At 37.4% G+C, this 17255-nt stretch overlaps 2 protein-coding genes and 1 non-coding gene across 5 annotated transcripts; all 3 read left to right on the forward strand.

Moving 5' to 3' along the window:
• The first annotated feature begins 1811 nt into the window (after positions 1 to 1811).
• LOC136678462 (ceramide synthase 2-like) lies at positions 1812 to 12884 on the forward strand. Its single transcript, XM_066656515.1, has 11 exons — positions 1812 to 2025; positions 3470 to 3634; positions 5820 to 5937; positions 8432 to 8550; positions 9282 to 9339; positions 9856 to 9906; positions 10463 to 10555; positions 10722 to 10850; positions 10989 to 11095; positions 11403 to 11559; positions 11871 to 12884. The coding sequence occupies exons 2-11, from the start codon at positions 3471 to 3473 to the stop codon at positions 12075 to 12077; spliced, it is 1203 nt and encodes a 400-aa protein (XP_066512612.1). The 5' UTR covers positions 1812 to 2025; position 3470; the 3' UTR covers positions 12078 to 12884.
• An 834-nt stretch (positions 12885 to 13718) lies between these two features.
• Positions 13719 to 13792, forward strand: trnan-guu (transfer RNA asparagine (anticodon GUU)). Its single transcript has one exon. It is a non-coding gene; the product is annotated as a tRNA-Asn (tRNA).
• A 1227-nt stretch (positions 13793 to 15019) lies between these two features.
• LOC136678175 (ubiquitin-ribosomal protein eL40 fusion protein) lies at positions 15020 to 17251 on the forward strand. Of its 3 annotated transcripts, none has more exons than XM_066656103.1 (5): positions 15020 to 15070; positions 16093 to 16199; positions 16285 to 16371; positions 16692 to 16794; positions 17083 to 17251. In XM_066656103.1, the coding sequence occupies exons 2-5, from the start codon at positions 16097 to 16099 to the stop codon at positions 17174 to 17176; spliced, it is 387 nt and encodes a 128-aa protein (XP_066512200.1). In that variant the 5' UTR covers positions 15020 to 15070; positions 16093 to 16096; the 3' UTR covers positions 17177 to 17251. The 3 variants fall into 3 exon arrangements, with proteins under 3 accessions (XP_066512200.1, XP_066512201.1, XP_066512202.1); XM_066656104.1 differs by having other exon boundaries at positions 15054 to 15074; XM_066656105.1 differs by lacking the exon at positions 15020 to 15070 and adding an exon at positions 15219 to 15239.
• The last annotated feature ends 4 nt before the right edge of the window (positions 17252 to 17255 follow it).

Genomic DNA, 17255 nt, shown 5'->3' on the forward strand with positions numbered 1-17255 from the left:
GCTGTACAGCATGATCCATAGTGAACATACCCAGACACATTAAGACAAGCCTAATGAAGGCAGTTTTAATGTCAGGAATCCATGAAGGAATGAAAGCCGTGTGATGAGTTGAGAGAAAGTGTGATTTTATCTGAAGACTGTCTGCTGCTTATCGCTGCATTACAAACTATCACTCTTGTCTTTCATTCATCTAATAACATAGGACACACTAGGACGCACACACCAAACTAGTGACGACATATGATTGTGACAAATAATAGGAAACTGGATTCCAATCTTTTTTTGTGTGTGTGAAAGAACAGTCAGAGATTGCAGGTTGCAGGAGGGAAGGGTTCAATGAGTGATGGTTGAGGTAAAAAAAAAAAAGACTCCTAAATACAGAAGTGACTTGAGGTTACTTCAAAATCATTGATGTATTAATAATTCATAATGTAATTAAGTAATTTACAAATCAATTAATTAAAAGTAAAACTAAAGTAACAATTTTCTGTATCTGCTGGATGGGTCAGAACCCTATGGGTCAGAATCAAAGGGCATAACCCTAAACTATCTCAGTCTTTCATAGGCAAGGTGAAAATGTCACCATTTAAAATATTCTGTTACGGAATCAGATTACAGAAGTAGGCTTAAGTTTTAGGAATCTTGCAAATAATGTCTCATATTAATTAGTGTAGAGTGGTTACCAAGGCAGTGAAATAAAACACTGTTTTTCTGCACATAAATCAGATGTAGTGCCCACTAATTTACATCAAAAATCACTGTATTCATTTTAACTTTTCAAATTCAGTTTTACTATTTTATCCATGAAATCACAAAAAGCACAACAGGCTTCACACTTTCATGGTTTCCAGTCAGACCATCACAGAACAACACGTAGTGAGTGAGCATATGTGCACTTTCCTCATGTCCCGCATACGTCTGAGTAATAACGCATTGTTTATCTGCTTTATCTGATACCTTTTGGCTAAACTTGTAAAACACGTGATTGAGGTGTGCAACTTGTTCTCATTCACATATCATGGCACACCCAGTGAGGTAACAGGACACCAACCCCACTGGGAGGGTGAGAGATGCTCCAAGGGAGAATTTCACAATCAGTAAACAATTAAAATGCACACATCCAAGTTTTGTGTTAACTATTTCCCCGCGCAAATGACGCACACATCTTGCACTACTCGATTCGAAAAATGTGCACTCCGATTTCAAGTGTCGTGAATCAATTGTATCGATTCCAACTGTCAATACTAAAAAAATACATTTGATTCCCACAAAACAGCTAGAATAAATAAATAGTATTGCTTTCATTATGTACGTAGCCCTGCTTGTGGTGTCTTTATTAATGTTAGTAATGTTTAGCCACAACTTACTATGAAGTTGGAATGAGAATGTTGGTCCAGAAAGTAAGGTATGAGAATTAACTTCGTCCCCATGACTTTAAGCTCTGATCATTGTTCCTACGCAGTTAGTTGCCATGCATTATATTTTCTTAATGGTCTAGCTAATTCTCCTCCAACTGTAATATTTTATTGTAAAGGCAGTTATATTTTTTTATTTGCTGTTTTTATTATCCCTACCGCGACCTTGAACTGGATAAGCGGTTACAGACAATGAATGAATGAATATTTACCTTGAATTTCTATTAGTAATTATACTATTCATGAATATGTCCCGCCCAGCATCGTGAGTCGATTCCAAAACTTTAGAGTCGACTCCTGAAATTCCTGAATGCCAGGAGTCAGAGAAAATATTCTTTTTGGAGTCGACTCCAGGCGCTGGTTGGTGAGTCATACAGCGAGCGCTGGACGGTAAATGCGCTGTGGATTCACCCCGTTTTCCTAGAAACGACTGTATGGAAATCTGTGGGGAGGGCAGGTGTTTGAGAGAAAGGGGTTATCATCCGCTTTTATTTCTGGCGCGCTAAACACAGTCGGATAATTTCCAGCCTTAAAACACACCTCCGACTATTCAGAACATATTCACCGAGGAGGAGGCATCGAAAAACGGCCGTTGCTACCAGAACAGCAGGTAAATACTGGATGCTGATATTTCTCCGTCGATAATACGAATGAAAAACGATGGGCCTAGACTGGAGAAGGTGAATATATACTGCTGGGTCGTATGTACGTATTTCTAAATACAGATAACCGATTTTAGAGATGAGGAAAATGGGACGAGATGAATCTTTGCTGCGGAGATTGGTAAAAGCCGCTGCAAACTGACAAGCTACGTCAGTGTGCGTTAACGACATCCTAATGGCGCCAACGTCTTCAGGCTAGAAACCAGCATAACCTTCACAAACGGGAGCCTCATTTATTCTCATGATGCTGGGGGCTTATTTCTGCTCTTAAAGCTACAATGCCGGGTAATAACAGAGACCATTATTCTTTAATGTCATACTAAGTCCATGTTGAAATGTAATTAATTAGATATGTGTTGTTAATTCCTTAGCCTCAAGTTGAGAATACAATTTTAACAGTAAACACATAGTTACACAGAAGCATCAACCACTATTTTTCAGTTTTTATTAATTTCATTTTTTTCCAAATGAAAGTGAACAAACTAAACTGGTCTCCGACTTTTTACACAGAACTCTATGCACAAAATAAGTTAGATCTGGATACTGTCCTGTCCTGTACTATACAAGCTACCATATTTCTTCTAAAAACAAATTGCAGTAAAATTGCTGTCTGTACTGTAGGGTAGGGCATTTCACTCAAATTATATCTTCATTTTCTATGCCATTAATCAGTAAATACCCAATTAATGGGCCCTTCTAGTGATACTCAATTGTTTTACTTTGAACACCACACCATGTCTGTGTAGTGGTCCAGTGTTATATAATAAAACATGTGCTATTTGCAAAATAATCCAAACAGGGAAGTTCTGACACTATCTATCTATCTATCTATCTATCTATCTATCTATCTATTCTATCTAATCTATCTATCGTTACACTTATATAGCGCCTTTCTAGACACCCAAGGATGCTTTACAATCCACACTGCTCAGAACACTCAATCCACACACTCACTGACGAGAAGCGGCAGCCAAACGCGCACAGCGTACTCTCGACCAGGAACGACCATCCACCTGGAAGACTGCATCGGGCACTAGGGTTTCACCCAGGATAGAGTGCCAATCCATATCTGGGCAAACACACATTCACTCACACACACATACAGACATTCATTCTTTCACACACCAGGACATTTTTTAGAGAAGCCAATTCACCTAGCCTCCATGCTTTTTGGACTATGGGAGGAAACCGGAGACCCCAGAGGAAACCCACACAGATGCGGGGAGAACATGGAAACTCCACCCAGATTGGACTTGAACCCAAGGGTTCAAGGGTTTTGTGTTTTTTACATCATAAACCTAGAAAACGAATTCTATCAACTATTTTAGTCCAGCATTTACCTCAGGATGTGCTTTGACTGATAGATTAACTTACATCTTTCTTCTGCTGCAGTATGGAGCTCTTTGACGAGTGGCTCTGGAGGCAGGAGTACTGGCTTCCTCCAGGCATCACTTGGATAGAAATGGCCCAGATGGAGGACTCTCCACTCCCCAGACACCTGCTCATCTCTTTGCCTCTGGCTTTTGGCTTTATTGCCCTGCGCTGGGCCTTTGAGAGGTAACAGCAATTTTACTATGGGATCATTGGGTCACTTGGTATTGAGAAGATTCCATTCAGTTAAAGCTGTGTCTGAAGGATTAATCTGAAAAGAAAAATACAATTGACACACCTTCCCTGTACCTCAAATGCAGTGGATCAGCTAATAATTATTTTATTTTTAACTGATCTTTAAAGCCATTTGTAAAACATTACTTTGTGAATGTGTTTTCTGTTTGTTTTGAACAGTCTTTCTCTGAATATTTTAATGATCAGATTTGTGTTCCAACCAAAGCATCAAAAAGTCTTTTTGGTGCTGGGAGTGAGCTAAGTAGCTTTTTTCAGATTTGCCTGCATCTATGCATGTTGTAATACATAATTAACCCAGAGTGCACATCAGGACACAAATGCGATATATACTGCAAATACAGGAATCTTGAGGGAAAATGTACAGTAGCCGACTGTATTCAGAAACTATAGCAGTGTCATTTTTAATACATTAAGTATATGTTTAAAAAATCACGGTCACATTCTACATTTCATGTAAATTGTTTATTCACTTATGAGGCCAAGAAAAAACTGTTTTGATTTCATCAAGGGGTTTGGAGGATTAAAGGCTCCCCGAGGTGTTAAACCCCTGGTGAGCACAATGGGTGGATGTTTGTGTGAGTTTTCAATTAGTGATTAAAACAACTCTAGATCTTGGAGCCTTAAGCATTTAATCAATTAAACTGCAAAGACCACATCCTTCAGCCTAATAAATAGATTATGTTAAAATGAGTTACGTATTGCAGTTACTAGATAATACGTTTAGCAACTGAATAATACTCCTGTATCTCTGTGGCTTAGTTTATATAGCACTCCTTTTATGTAGATAAACTGGTGCATGTTGATAGATATTTAATATATTAAAATACTTTAAATTGACTAAGACAGAGATCGTAAACGGGCAGTCTGTTTTTATGTTCTGGTATGTGGTAGTCTGATTAAGGGATTTATGAAGAGAATTGTATTTCAGTCATAGTTGCTATACTGTTGAGAAAAACTGCAATTAAATATTTTCCTCAAAATATCACCCCCTGTTCATATGTTCCAGTATAGTGTTTCTAATACTGTACATAGGTATTTTATTACCATAATAAATCAGTTCTTTGTTTGGCTTTGGCTGCTAGACGTCTGCTGCAGTGTAACAGCAGCCGTTCTCTTTGTGAAGAGCAGCTGCGGGTCTGCGGGTCGTGTGATTCTGCCAGAGCTCAGGGGATTACAGGGGGGAAGAGAGACAAGGAGAGGGAGAGAGAAGAGGGAAGAGGGAAGGGACACTGAATCAACAAACAGCAGCAGGCAGGCGTACAGTAAGCGTGTCTGTGTGCTTGTGTGTGTGTGTGTGTGTTTATGTAAGATATAACTGTTGCTGTGATGCTATGACTGCTGATGGCTATAGTAACCTGAGAGGACAGAAGTGTCAGCTGATGAATTTGTCCCTCTCACCCATGTTTGATCCTTCTCATATTCCCAGGGTCTAATTAAAATATTAATGTACACACATGCACACACACACACACACACACACACACAAAACCCTCCAATATTATTGAAGACTCCATTCTTTTCTAAAGACTTTTTTTCCTGAGAAATCTGCAGTGATATTTTTCACACCTCTTAAGTTTTGTATTAGGAGTTGGGTGCATTTTCTTGTTCTCACAATCCAATACCAAATACATTCAGATGTTGAGGTCTGGATTCTTGGGTGGCCAGTCCACTCCAGCAGTGTCTTTGTGTATTTCCTAAAGGTGTTTTTGTGTTACCAATATTTATTTCATGACGGCTCCATATGTTTTTCAAACACAAGCTCATGGAGTTTCATAATTTTTGTGGTCATTTGGATGGCACACCATACTACAATCTTTCAAGTCTTTGTCCCCTTTTGTCACTGCACGTACTCTGCAGATTATAACGCAAACTTGTTTTAAAGAGCATACAGACAAATTCAGTTTTCATGTCATAATCGCAAGCTGTTTATTGTTTATTGTTATCCGCCCAGACAGTTTGTATTGGTGTAGCCTTAAATCAGTTATAAATACTTACATTCGTACATCATTTGAATTAATACATTTTTATACACTGCATTTACATTACATAGCCTAATACTAGTACACTAAAAACAGATAATAGCCAATACTCTGTTTTTTCTTTTTTAATTATTTAGGACTCTGGCTGTCCCTCTAAGTAGGCTGTTAGGAGTGAAAGACAGAGTACGATTATCAGTCTCACCTGCTCCAAGCCTGGAGACCTTTTACACCAAACACAGCAGACATCCTGCACAGGTGAGTTTAAGGAAAGCACAGCATGCACAAGTACACAAAAGGTGTATTGTTCAAAAACAAAGAATGGGTTGCCCCCTTAATTTTGCATTACTTCTTCCTGGAAAACATTCATGTTCCTTCTGTTTTGGTTACGCCATCATTTCTCAGTGAGCTGTATTCAATTAGTTACAGTTTGTTGTGGACCCACAGGGTTTTGAAAAGTTGGTTCCTGGTTCCTGGGAGGTGGGAATAATGTGAAGCATGGCACAAATCAGACAAGTCAATTTACATGTACAAGTACACGGCTAATTCTGAGTTGCTCTGGAAAGAAATTAACCCTTGTCCATATTTGAGGAGCACTTCGGCTTCAAGTACAAGAAAGGCAACATCTTTATAATGCAGTGTAAGCAGTGTTTGCCAACACAGAATTAGCAGCTTATAACAACCCAACATCAAACCTGCGCATGTAGGGTATGTACAGGTACATTAAATAATGTCCCATTGCATTGGTAGTTAAAAATAAGTTTCCCTAGTTTAGTAAAAGGCTCAAATGAGCAAAAAATACATCAGTGTGTGTTGGTTGGTATTATTGAACTGTTACCTCTATTGGCCTTTGTGTTATGACTCGTTAAAAAAGTATTAACATACTTCACTGAACTTGCACATTTCTTCCATCATTTGAGGTATTATAGCTCTGTCTTTAAAAGCACCTGGCAGCTCAGACAACTTAATTTCTCTCAAGGGATTCATAAAATCTAGTACAAGTGCCTCTTACAAACCCACTTCAAAACAACAGAAATATCCCTTTAATAGGAATATGATGTTGAATAGACCTAACTTCAACTATTTTAACATTTATGTTCAGATCTTCAGGCTTCTCCATGAGCTGTTTATTTAATTTGTTAAAATTATTCCATTAATTAAAACCAACTGGTTGGAAATTAATATCTCCTTGTCTATATTGCGCTATGCAATGAAAATCAGATAACAACAGAATACACTCTGCATTTCTGAAGGTGTTGCTCCACACTGGATTACTAGGGTATATTTATCAGAACAGGCTGAACAAGTTGTCAGTTCTTCACATTAATGCTCACCAGGAGACTGAGCTTTCATGCTATCAATACAGTACGTTCTTCAGCTTTTAGGTGTATTTTGTGCTTGACCAAGTTTTTACTCCAGATATAAGTTTTGCCATGTCCAGCTTTGAATTATGCATTATAGATACAGTCAAGTTCGCATTTTACTTTGGTCTGAACCAAAATAGCAGCTCCACCAATTCCACTCCAATTACAGATAGTTAAGGCAAGCTTTTGTCACCCAGGAAACAACAACATTATCAAACTTTGCTCTACTTTATTATCCATATAAAATCTTAAGCCCTATTCAGATGGGATTAGTTTTACCTAGGTAAATGGCATATTGTTATTTTACTGTAGGACTTTTGTAATGTTTAGGAGTCATTCGTAGGTGATAAGAAATCTAAGCCTAAATTCAGCGATGGGACTTGCCTGCTGATTTACTTTTTGCCTTCACTTTAAAAAAGAGTAGAAAACATGTAAAAACCTTTAATTTTTTTTGTGAATTCTTTACAATAAACATACCATGTTGCTTGAAGTGAAAGCATCTTTCATGAGTGAATCATAAAACGGTTATGCTCGTTTAAATAGAGAATAACACATAAAACTTCTCTTCAGTGTCACACATTGATTGTTATGGTTTTTATGTTGTGTTACTGTAATAAACAAATAAAATCTCAAATTAAAACAAGTAGTATTCCCACTGTGCTACTCCCAATGTGGTGTGCCACACAGTAGCACACCACATAGGTTATTAACATATTATGCATGTGTTCTCTGATGTAACGGCGTAAATCGTGTAGCCACACCAAACTATGTCATTTACATCAAGATACCCAGTGTGAATCCATGTTTAAAATTACTGACATTCTGTGGTACAATTAAATTACACCAGCTTCCAGCATAAACTAAATTCATCCTAATAGAGCTTAAATAGGTTCTGTAACGGATAGCACAAGAGGTTGCAGTATGCAAATAAGCCCTTTAAAAATCACTGTGTTTTACTGTGAGCTCAGAATTGTCTCAGATTTACTTTGGTAGTTTTGCTACTCTAAGCTTCAAATAATAATTTGCCCCCGTAGATCAACCATATCTTCATTCACACTAGTTAAACTGAGGCCACTTCTGAATTGCACTTTGGTCTGTTTTGTTTTTTGTTTTGTTTTGTTTTTTTGTGTCACGGTATGTGTTGTGCATATCACAGGATCTGCAAAACGACCAATACTTCCTCGTGCGTGACCTGTCATGTTTCTGAGGAGGGATGTGTGGCTATTTCCCTTTTCACTGTGTAATATTTTCCTTGTTTTTAACTGTCACAACAAGCATGGTACCTACACTGTGTATTTGATTATTACAAAGGGAATTTTCAAACTTAGAGAGAAAAGTAACCTTGTGTAAACTAAACTTTCTTTATTTGTCTTGACTGTATAATTCAGAGTGAGGTCAGCAGTCTGGTCAAACAGAGTGGACTAACCCAAAAACAAGTAGAGGTCTGGTTTCGTCATCGCAGGAACCAGGACAGACCCAGCAACACAAAGAAGTTCTGTGAGGCAAGGTGAGTTTACTGTGAGTTCGACAACTCACTCTGAATAGCTTAGACATACTAACATGAAATAATTGTTTGGTGAAAATCTATATTAAATATATACAACACCAAAATTACCGCGACCCTGAAATGGAAAAGCGGAAAAGAAGATGATGATAATGATGATGAACACCAAAATTAAATGTATCAATTTAAGGTGCTGTAAATGTGATTTTTATAAATGTAACATTTAAAATACAGTTTTGGCGAATAAAAACATAAATAACTGTGGCTGAGTGCTGCTAAAAGTGGCTGAAAATACTGAAAATGTAGTGTGTCTATTTTTATCGTATATCATTCAGTATTTAAAAGTTAAATAGTAAATAGCTGAAAGTAAGCTTGTTTGAGATGATTTGCATATGATTTACACTGCATTTGCATTACAGCAAAAGCCTTACTTCACAGACTGTTGGCTACTTCATAAAATAAATACATTATTAATTTTGGTTCTGTCTGCTACTTCTCCCACCCTTCCTCATGTAAAACCTTCAACTGTGTACAATGGCTCTTGAGTCTAAATTCAGCATTAGACATGCACTTTTTATGATGCTGATTTGTAGGGTAAACGTTTCATTGCTTGTTCCTGTATTCTCAATATCATCAGTGCCAAAAATGAACAACCAAACTTTTCAAGGTCATGGCTACTTGGTGTAGAATTAATATGGCTTTTTTGTTTTGTTTTGTTTTGTTTTGTTTTATAGCTGGAGATTTGTCTTTTACCTAATATCGTTCACTGCCGGACTTGCATCTCTTATCAAGGTAAGCTTTTCAGTGTTTCTTAAGACTTGTTTCAGGGGCAACTTCCTTGATGCTGTACTAGTTTTAAAAGAAATTAGATAAATAATCACAAACTTCCATCAAAGTGTGGATTTAAGCAATCTCAATTCACTTTTATAATGGAGAACCCTGTCTGAGACAAGTGTGGGATATTATAAACATGCAGTTTGCACAATGTGACTACAACCTTGCATTACTTGTTACAATGCAACTTAAGCCTTGTAGTTGCAGAGCAAAAACTAAAATATGTGCAGTACAGATAACCAATGATGACCAATGGTTTTGAGGCTCAACCTTGAAAGCAATGGTTTAGAACTAACTGACTTAAATCTAGCAAAAATATCCAAACCTGTGATAGCTACAAGTGTGACATTTTTTAAGTACTATTTTTTGTACCCTAACAAGCTCCTAGGAAACTCTGTTTCTTACAGCTGTCACTGTGATTTGTCCATCTTCTTGGTGATTATTTGATCACATTCTTTCTCTTCTGCCTCTTAGACACCTTGGTTCTGGGACCAGAGAGAATGCTGGAGAGGATATCCACTGCAGGTGCACTTGCCTGTCACAAAAACACAGCTGCACGCTGCCGTACAAACGTACACACAGCTATATCTGTATTTGTTATTTGTGATTTTCATTTAATTTAATTTGCAAGTCCCTACAAATAAATGTTATATTTCTGTTTATTGCTAATCCAGGACAATGTATTTCAACGTTTTATAAATGTCATGTACATGAGAAATATTGAATATCTGAATCAACCGACACCTCCCTACGAAAAAAATTATTTTGTTCATGCAAATTCCAGGGATGACTGTATACAAATTGATAACATCTCACATACTGAGAGAAATAGTGCAGTCACACATGTGCATGTGAAACATGTCATGATACTTGTCCTTTTAGTCTTCACCTAACACTTTCACGTGTTTATCTTGGTTTACATCACTGGTGCTGAATTTCCTTTTCAAATTTCATTCTGACACTTGTTATTTACAGAAATCCCAAACAAAGTATATTTTTGAAGTCAAGCTAATGAAGATCATACTAATTAAGGGGTTTGTACTGTGTAACCTAAACTTTGTATTTCTCTCTTTGCCCATAGCCTATTGAAAAAGTCCACTATTGGTATTACATGATAGAGCTGGGCTTCTACTGGTCCCTGCTGCTCTGTGTCTCAGTAGATGTCAAGAGAAAAGTAAGCTCCCTGCTTTTAGTACTCAGTCACAGCACACAAATCAACTTTAATTTATTTATTAATATCTATTTGATATTAGATATTTAACTGATTAAGTATTAGATGATATTTTAAATGACTGCTTATAACACACCTAACACATTTTCCTTAATGATGCCCATTCTAGGATTTCAAAGAGCAGATAATCCATCACATTGCGACTATATTTCTGCTTGGGTTCTCGTACTGTGCAAACTATATCCGGGTTGGCACTCTGGTGATGCTTGTCCATGACTCCTCAGACTTCCTGTTGGAGGTAGGAATTTCCAGTAGCTCAGGATCACCACATTTACTGTTGTGAATTGTCCTGTTAAAGGTTGATCCCTGTGTATTCCATAACATTGAGAAATACCATTTATACAATTTAGCAAAACCATTTTGTGGCTCTTCACAGTCTGCAAAGATGTTCAACTATGCAAGCTGGAAGAAGACTTGTGACTCGCTGTTTGTAGTGTTTGCTGTGGTGTTTCTGGTCACCCGCCTTGCTGTGTTTCCTAGCAAGTAATACTTCTATCTCGTTTATCCTCAAACATTTGATACTGATACATGTTTAAACACTTTAAATGGCACTAGCCTGTACATGAGCTCACACTTTTCTTTACTATTTAAATATGTTTAATATTTTTTGGTTTATTAAAAGTGCATAATTTTCAAACATTCTAAATTAATGTCTTTTGACACTGTCCTTTTCATTCAGTGTGCATATGTGTACATATGTCGTTATTACTGAAGATTTTTATGAATAATTCATTGTCGATTTACAGTAGTTTGGATTAATTTATAAAAATGTCTAATTTTCTCTCTTTAGGATAATCTACACCACTCTGGTGTTGTCAATGGAGGTGTTTGAACCCTTCATGGGTTATTACTTTTTTAATGTTCTGCTGCTGATTTTACAAGCCTTGCATATATTCTGGGCCTGGCTCATACTGCGTATGATCTACAAGTTCCTCTTCCTGGGAAAGGTGTGTAACAGTGTCCAAAAGTGGTGTATAGGCCGTAGAGGTGTTGGTCGTACTTTATTGTGCTCATACACTCAATATAAATTGTGCCCATACTGCTGGGAAATTCTTCTACCTTACAGTACCTTCATTTAATGTAAGTTATTTTGAAAAAAAAAAAAAAACAAGCATCAGAAGAGAATTTAAAATGATGACTGTAGAGTACCTGTTGATAATGGAATTTGTAATAAAGCCAAATTAAAAGTAAGAAAAAATATTCAATTTCAGCTTTAGAAACATATTTTCACTCTGATTTTCAACCTCTTCACTGGCAGCTGGACAAGGATGAGCGCAGTGATGATGAAAGCGAGGCAGAAGATGAAGCTGAGGATGATGGAGAGGAGGAAGAGGACCAGACATCCTGGAAGAAGAGAAAAGTTGTCCTAGATTCCAAACTGGCCATGATGACCTCTAGCTGTGTTCTTAACAACCTTGCCAGTCAGAGAGCTAACGTGTGCAGCAGAATGCCCAAAAGCAGATAGCACCTGTTCACGAGAAAGAAAGAGACAAAGTGTAACTAAGGCTTCACTTAAACATTGTCAAATGCTTTTTCAGATCTCATTATAAGAAGACATTGACTGGGTTTACATGCACAATAGTGATAACTTCATTATCGGATTTTGGCAGTTATCTGATTATTGTTGACTTGAAGACAACATGCCACAAATTATTAGATTGGATCAAAGCACTTATTGAATTTCAAGGAATATGATAAACCTGGAATTTAGCTCAGTAAACTGGTTTTCAGCACATGTGCAAACCCAGAATTGGATAAATAAAACACTTAATTGTTAATACAAAATCTAGCAAGAGATATAAATCAGAGTTCTGAGATTTGTAAGCAGCATGTAATGGTGCACATCCCATATTTAGAAGAAATCTGATTAACGAAAGAATCAAATAGAATTTGATTTTACAAACTGAATTTGCAGTTTATGAGATTACTGAAGTGTCGGTAAAGTGGAACGGATAAATGCCAATGTCTGATTTTTTTTATCAGATTATCTTGTGCATGTTTACGCACTCATTGAAGTTACTGTTCTACAAGAGCCATTATCTTATGCAAGACATTGTTCTAGGTAAAAATGAGTTGCAGCCCATAGATCATGTTTTGCAGCTGTGTAACATGGCTACTGCTTGTACAAACATCTGTATTATGCAAGATTAGGAGGCACTATTATAACCGAACAATGTGAAATACACAAGAAGTCTGACTTCTTTAATATTTAATATATTTGCTTATAAGGTTAGGAGTCTTCATGAATTATTTTTTCTTTGTACATATCACTTCTCTGCTACATGTGTGGCTATCTATATATTTTATTTGTAATATAAAATATTTGAAACAGCACCCTCTGAATGTCCTTCACTAAAAGAAACAAACCATCAGTAGTAAAGGTTTTTTTAGAGGCCTGTAATGGACTGCTGCTCCATCCAGGGTGTGTTACTGCCTTGTGCCCAAAAACCACATGTGGGCTCTGAGTTCACAATCAACAGGACGTCACAATACGTTTTTTTCATATGATTAATGAAGTGTTAAACCGTGTTAACATGTCATGCGTTATAAACTAGATAGAAATAAATAGGTGAGAATTTTCGCTTTGAGACTGCAGTGTTCCAAGGACAGTCTCAGACGAATTCAGACAGCCAGTGCTGCTTATTTCAAACCAAAGCAACCAATCCTATGAATTTATTGAAGGCAGGGCTCAAACAGTGGAGAGGTGAGACACCGGGAAGGACTAGTTGCATATTTATAGATTCGTACGTACTGAAAAAAATGAAGTAGTTTTGTATTGGAACCCCATTCTGTTCCATTAGGGTGAGTTGAAGCTGGTCAAGAACTTATTCAACATCATTAAATGTTCTCATTTCTCAATGCCAAATCCTTTCAGAGCTGTTCCAGCACCTGGTCAAATATCTTCCCCAGACAACAGACGATATTACTTCAGCAAACGGAAATAACTAGCTATTTCGAAAAAAGATTGGATTAACTGCTATCCACAAACATTTGGATACATTAAATGTCCAAGACTTTTACAGGAAAGTGCTATACTGCACTCTAACGGTCACTTTGATAGGTGCAATTAGCGTGAAGAGTGAAACATACTCCCGTTTGTTTCCATGTCTCTGTGGCGCAATCGGTTAGCGCGTTCGGCTGTTAACCGAAAGGTTGGTGGTTCGAGCCCACCCAGGGACGGTAGCCCTTTTTCCTGAATCGTGTTCTTCCGTTCTTTTTTTTATATTAATAAAAGACACCCATAATCGACAAAGACGCGCGTTAATTGTAAAAGCAGCTATAAAAATGAAACGTCTCCTAACATGCAATGTTTACCTTCGGACAGAAGATGGCGCACGGAAATCACCAAGAAATCAAGATTATAAAATTATTTCATTGTTAAATCTCACTGAGGTGCAGCACTACAGCTCCAGGTTACTGGGCAAGTGGGTGCTCTGTCCGTGTACAGTGTGGTGTGTTCTCACCGTGTCTGTGTGGGTTTCCCCACGGTCTCAATCAATTTTTAGCTGCAAGAGATGATCACAATTCATTTTCAAAGTTTAGGAAGAAGTTTAGAAAATTAGAATTTTGTAAAAAGCTTTACTTATAATAATTACACAGGAGTGTAACTTAATATTAAATTCCTTTTGTCTTTCTTTATTGAATCCGCTTTGATAATCAGACTTTCCAGGTTTCCAAAGAACTGCAAAGTACAGTCTTAGAAGTTGGTTGCATTTTCTGCTTCATTATTTACACAATCCCAAATACTGCATACATTAGTGATGAAGAAGTCTAAAACAAGAGAGCACCTGTTTATTTAGTGAGGACCGCTCTGGTGTTCTGCACTCTGTGGTTGTTATTCCTTTATTTATTATTCCTTTCAATAAAATAAATAATAATGACGATTACACTAATGCCTTACATATGACTGTAACTTTATTCCTTGGCTTTTATTTAGTACTCAAGTAGATGCAATTACTTCCCACCTCAATCTTCACCCAAACGTCTGCCATTCTCCTGCTGTTAAAAAGCCCAGCCCCATGAATTGACAGGATTGGTTCCTCTGGTTTATGAGGTAAGAAACCTTAGCAGTCTAAATTTGCCCATTAAGGCTGTCTTTGGGAAACTGCAAGTTTATGCTCAGACATAATGTTGACTGCTTATTCTGCTTGTGAAATGACCTCTGATTTTAAAACAGCACACAAATATGTTAACAAAATAAAACTTGGTTTTCACTGGAGGGATCATTCATCTTTTTAGCTCCAGTTTTGAAAACTTAAGATACTGTGGTCCTTTAGCAGAAAGGCACATTTTTCACTCATATGTACTGCTATCAAGAAACCAGTCTGTAGTGTTTATGGCTGCTGTTACTCCACGACAGCAGAGGGCAGTACCCCGGGCTCCGGCGGCGGAAGAGGAGGGAAGACTGAGGCAGAGTGAAGCTGTCGGTCTTTTTCCGCCGAGGCCAGCAACGACGGGGTGGGTGAGAAATTAACTCCAGAAAATAGCAGAAAATATACCTTTTACAGCGCGTTTTTGACAGTTATTCGGTAGCGCATAGGTCATTAAACACATCTGTGGTCGTTCTGTCCGGGTCTTTGGAATCTGTGTGGAGTTAGTTTTATTTCGGGGCCGAGGAAAATCTGCGGTAACCGAGCGCTCTCCTCACACGCCATGTGTTAGCAGCTTGCTAACGACAAATATAATTAATACTGTTAATTTGCGCTTTAACCGTCACCGAAACACACACTCATTAACAGCCAAGTTTCGTGTGGTTCTGGAAGACATTAATAGACCACTTAGATACACCATTTAATACGTTGTATCTAACTGTCAGCATTGAGCACAAACTCAAATAACTTTTTTTTTTTATTTGAACACCTTTAATCAACTTAAATCTGTAGGAATATAAGGTTTTTCAGATTTAATTCTGATGGAAGCTAAGCTTTCAGTTTTCATCTTAAGGAGCTGATGTTTGGATTGTGTTAATTATTTCTGTTAAGTCTCTGTTTCAGTGACATGAAATGTACCAATAAATTAAACATGAGCATGATTTACAGCTCAAAATAGAATTGATTTAATAATAATTTTAAAAAATTAAGAAAAGCTTATTTTTTTCTGAAATCAAGAGAAAAACTACATTTAAACCGAACAAGGGATGATAAATCCAAATAGGTTTTCTGAAGTAGACTGAAGCCCTCAAATTTTGAACTTTTAACCAGCTTTTATTTAGGAAAGCACGCTATTTTTAACGAAGATTCCTTTCATCTAAATTGTACTAATTGTAAAGAACGACCATTTGAATCCATCTTCCAGGTTAGAGGTCCAACAGAAATGCAGTGGTTTTCAGATTTGTACACTGGAGCCAGGATGTTTAACATGCTCAACTGTATACAGTAGCGGTTGGAGCTATAGTTTCACACCACCCAACTGTTTAAAATCCCATACCACTGCAACAGTTTGTTCGTAGGAATAAATCATATTCTCATATTTCCCTGCAGCAAAATGCAGATCTTTGTGAAAACATTGACTGGGAAGACCATCACCCTCGAGGTGGAGCCCAGCGACACCATCGAAAATGTGAAGGCCAAGATTCAGGACAAAGAAGGTGAGAGAATTGTTTTTTGATCAATCTTTTTTTAAATATTTTATTGTATTGCTTTGTTTTAATGTGGTATTGTTACCTCCTTCAGGTATCCCCCCTGACCAACAGCGTCTGATCTTCGCTGGCAAACAGCTGGAGGATGGTCGCACACTTTCAGATTACAACATTCAGAAAGGTGGGTTTATTTGTACGGAAATCTGTAACTTTGTGGATACAAACTGTACTCCTAGAGGTTACTTCTTTAAAATTAACTTTCATACTTTATTCACCACCTCTGATCCGGAATCTCAGTCCACGTTATTGGGTGCTAAGTGAATTTTGAGGCCTTGATTATAAACTGTGCTACAAAGAACCAGCTGATTGTTGAATCTGGTTGATGCTAATTGTAAGAAACAACTTTTGTCACAGTGAGATTTTAGGCAGAGAATGATGTTCTGGTATCAGTATGCGGTTACTCTGCTGACTCTTATTTATTTATTTTTTGGCTCATTTTAGAGTCCACTCTCCACCTGGTGCTGCGTCTGAGAGGAGGTATCATCGAGCCTTCCCTCAGGCAGCTGGCTCAGAAATACAACTGTGAGAAGATGATCTGCCGCAAGTAAGCACCCCCCTGGGTTTATATCTTGAATTTCTGTAGAATTCTTTCAATTTATTTATTTATTACACAGTATTGAGGACTTTTTGTGCCCAGAACACATTAAATTTGAAATAAGTTCATTAGAATTTACAAAATGTACCACATTGCTGCTTGTTTCTCTGTAGGGGGATGTACGGTTATCATTTAAATAGGTGTAAGACGAGCAGTTTTATTTAATTGCTACAAAACATTCTTTAGACTTTTCCTTTCTGTGTGGAAACTTCAATTGACTGCTCTTTTTTGTTTCAGGTGTTATGCACGTCTTCACCCTCGTGCCGTGAACTGTCGTAAGAAGAAGTGCGGACACACCAACAACCTGCGCCCCAAGAAGAAGCTGAAGTAAACTGTAGCACTAATGCGCTTCGAGATGTTTGTTTAGTGGAGGGGATTGTTTATTAACAATAAAATGTTAAAGGAATTTT

This window comes from Hoplias malabaricus, chromosome Y (assembly GCF_029633855.1).
Source record: "Hoplias malabaricus isolate fHopMal1 chromosome Y, fHopMal1.hap1, whole genome shotgun sequence".
NCBI lineage: Eukaryota > Metazoa > Chordata > Actinopteri > Characiformes > Erythrinidae > Hoplias > Hoplias malabaricus.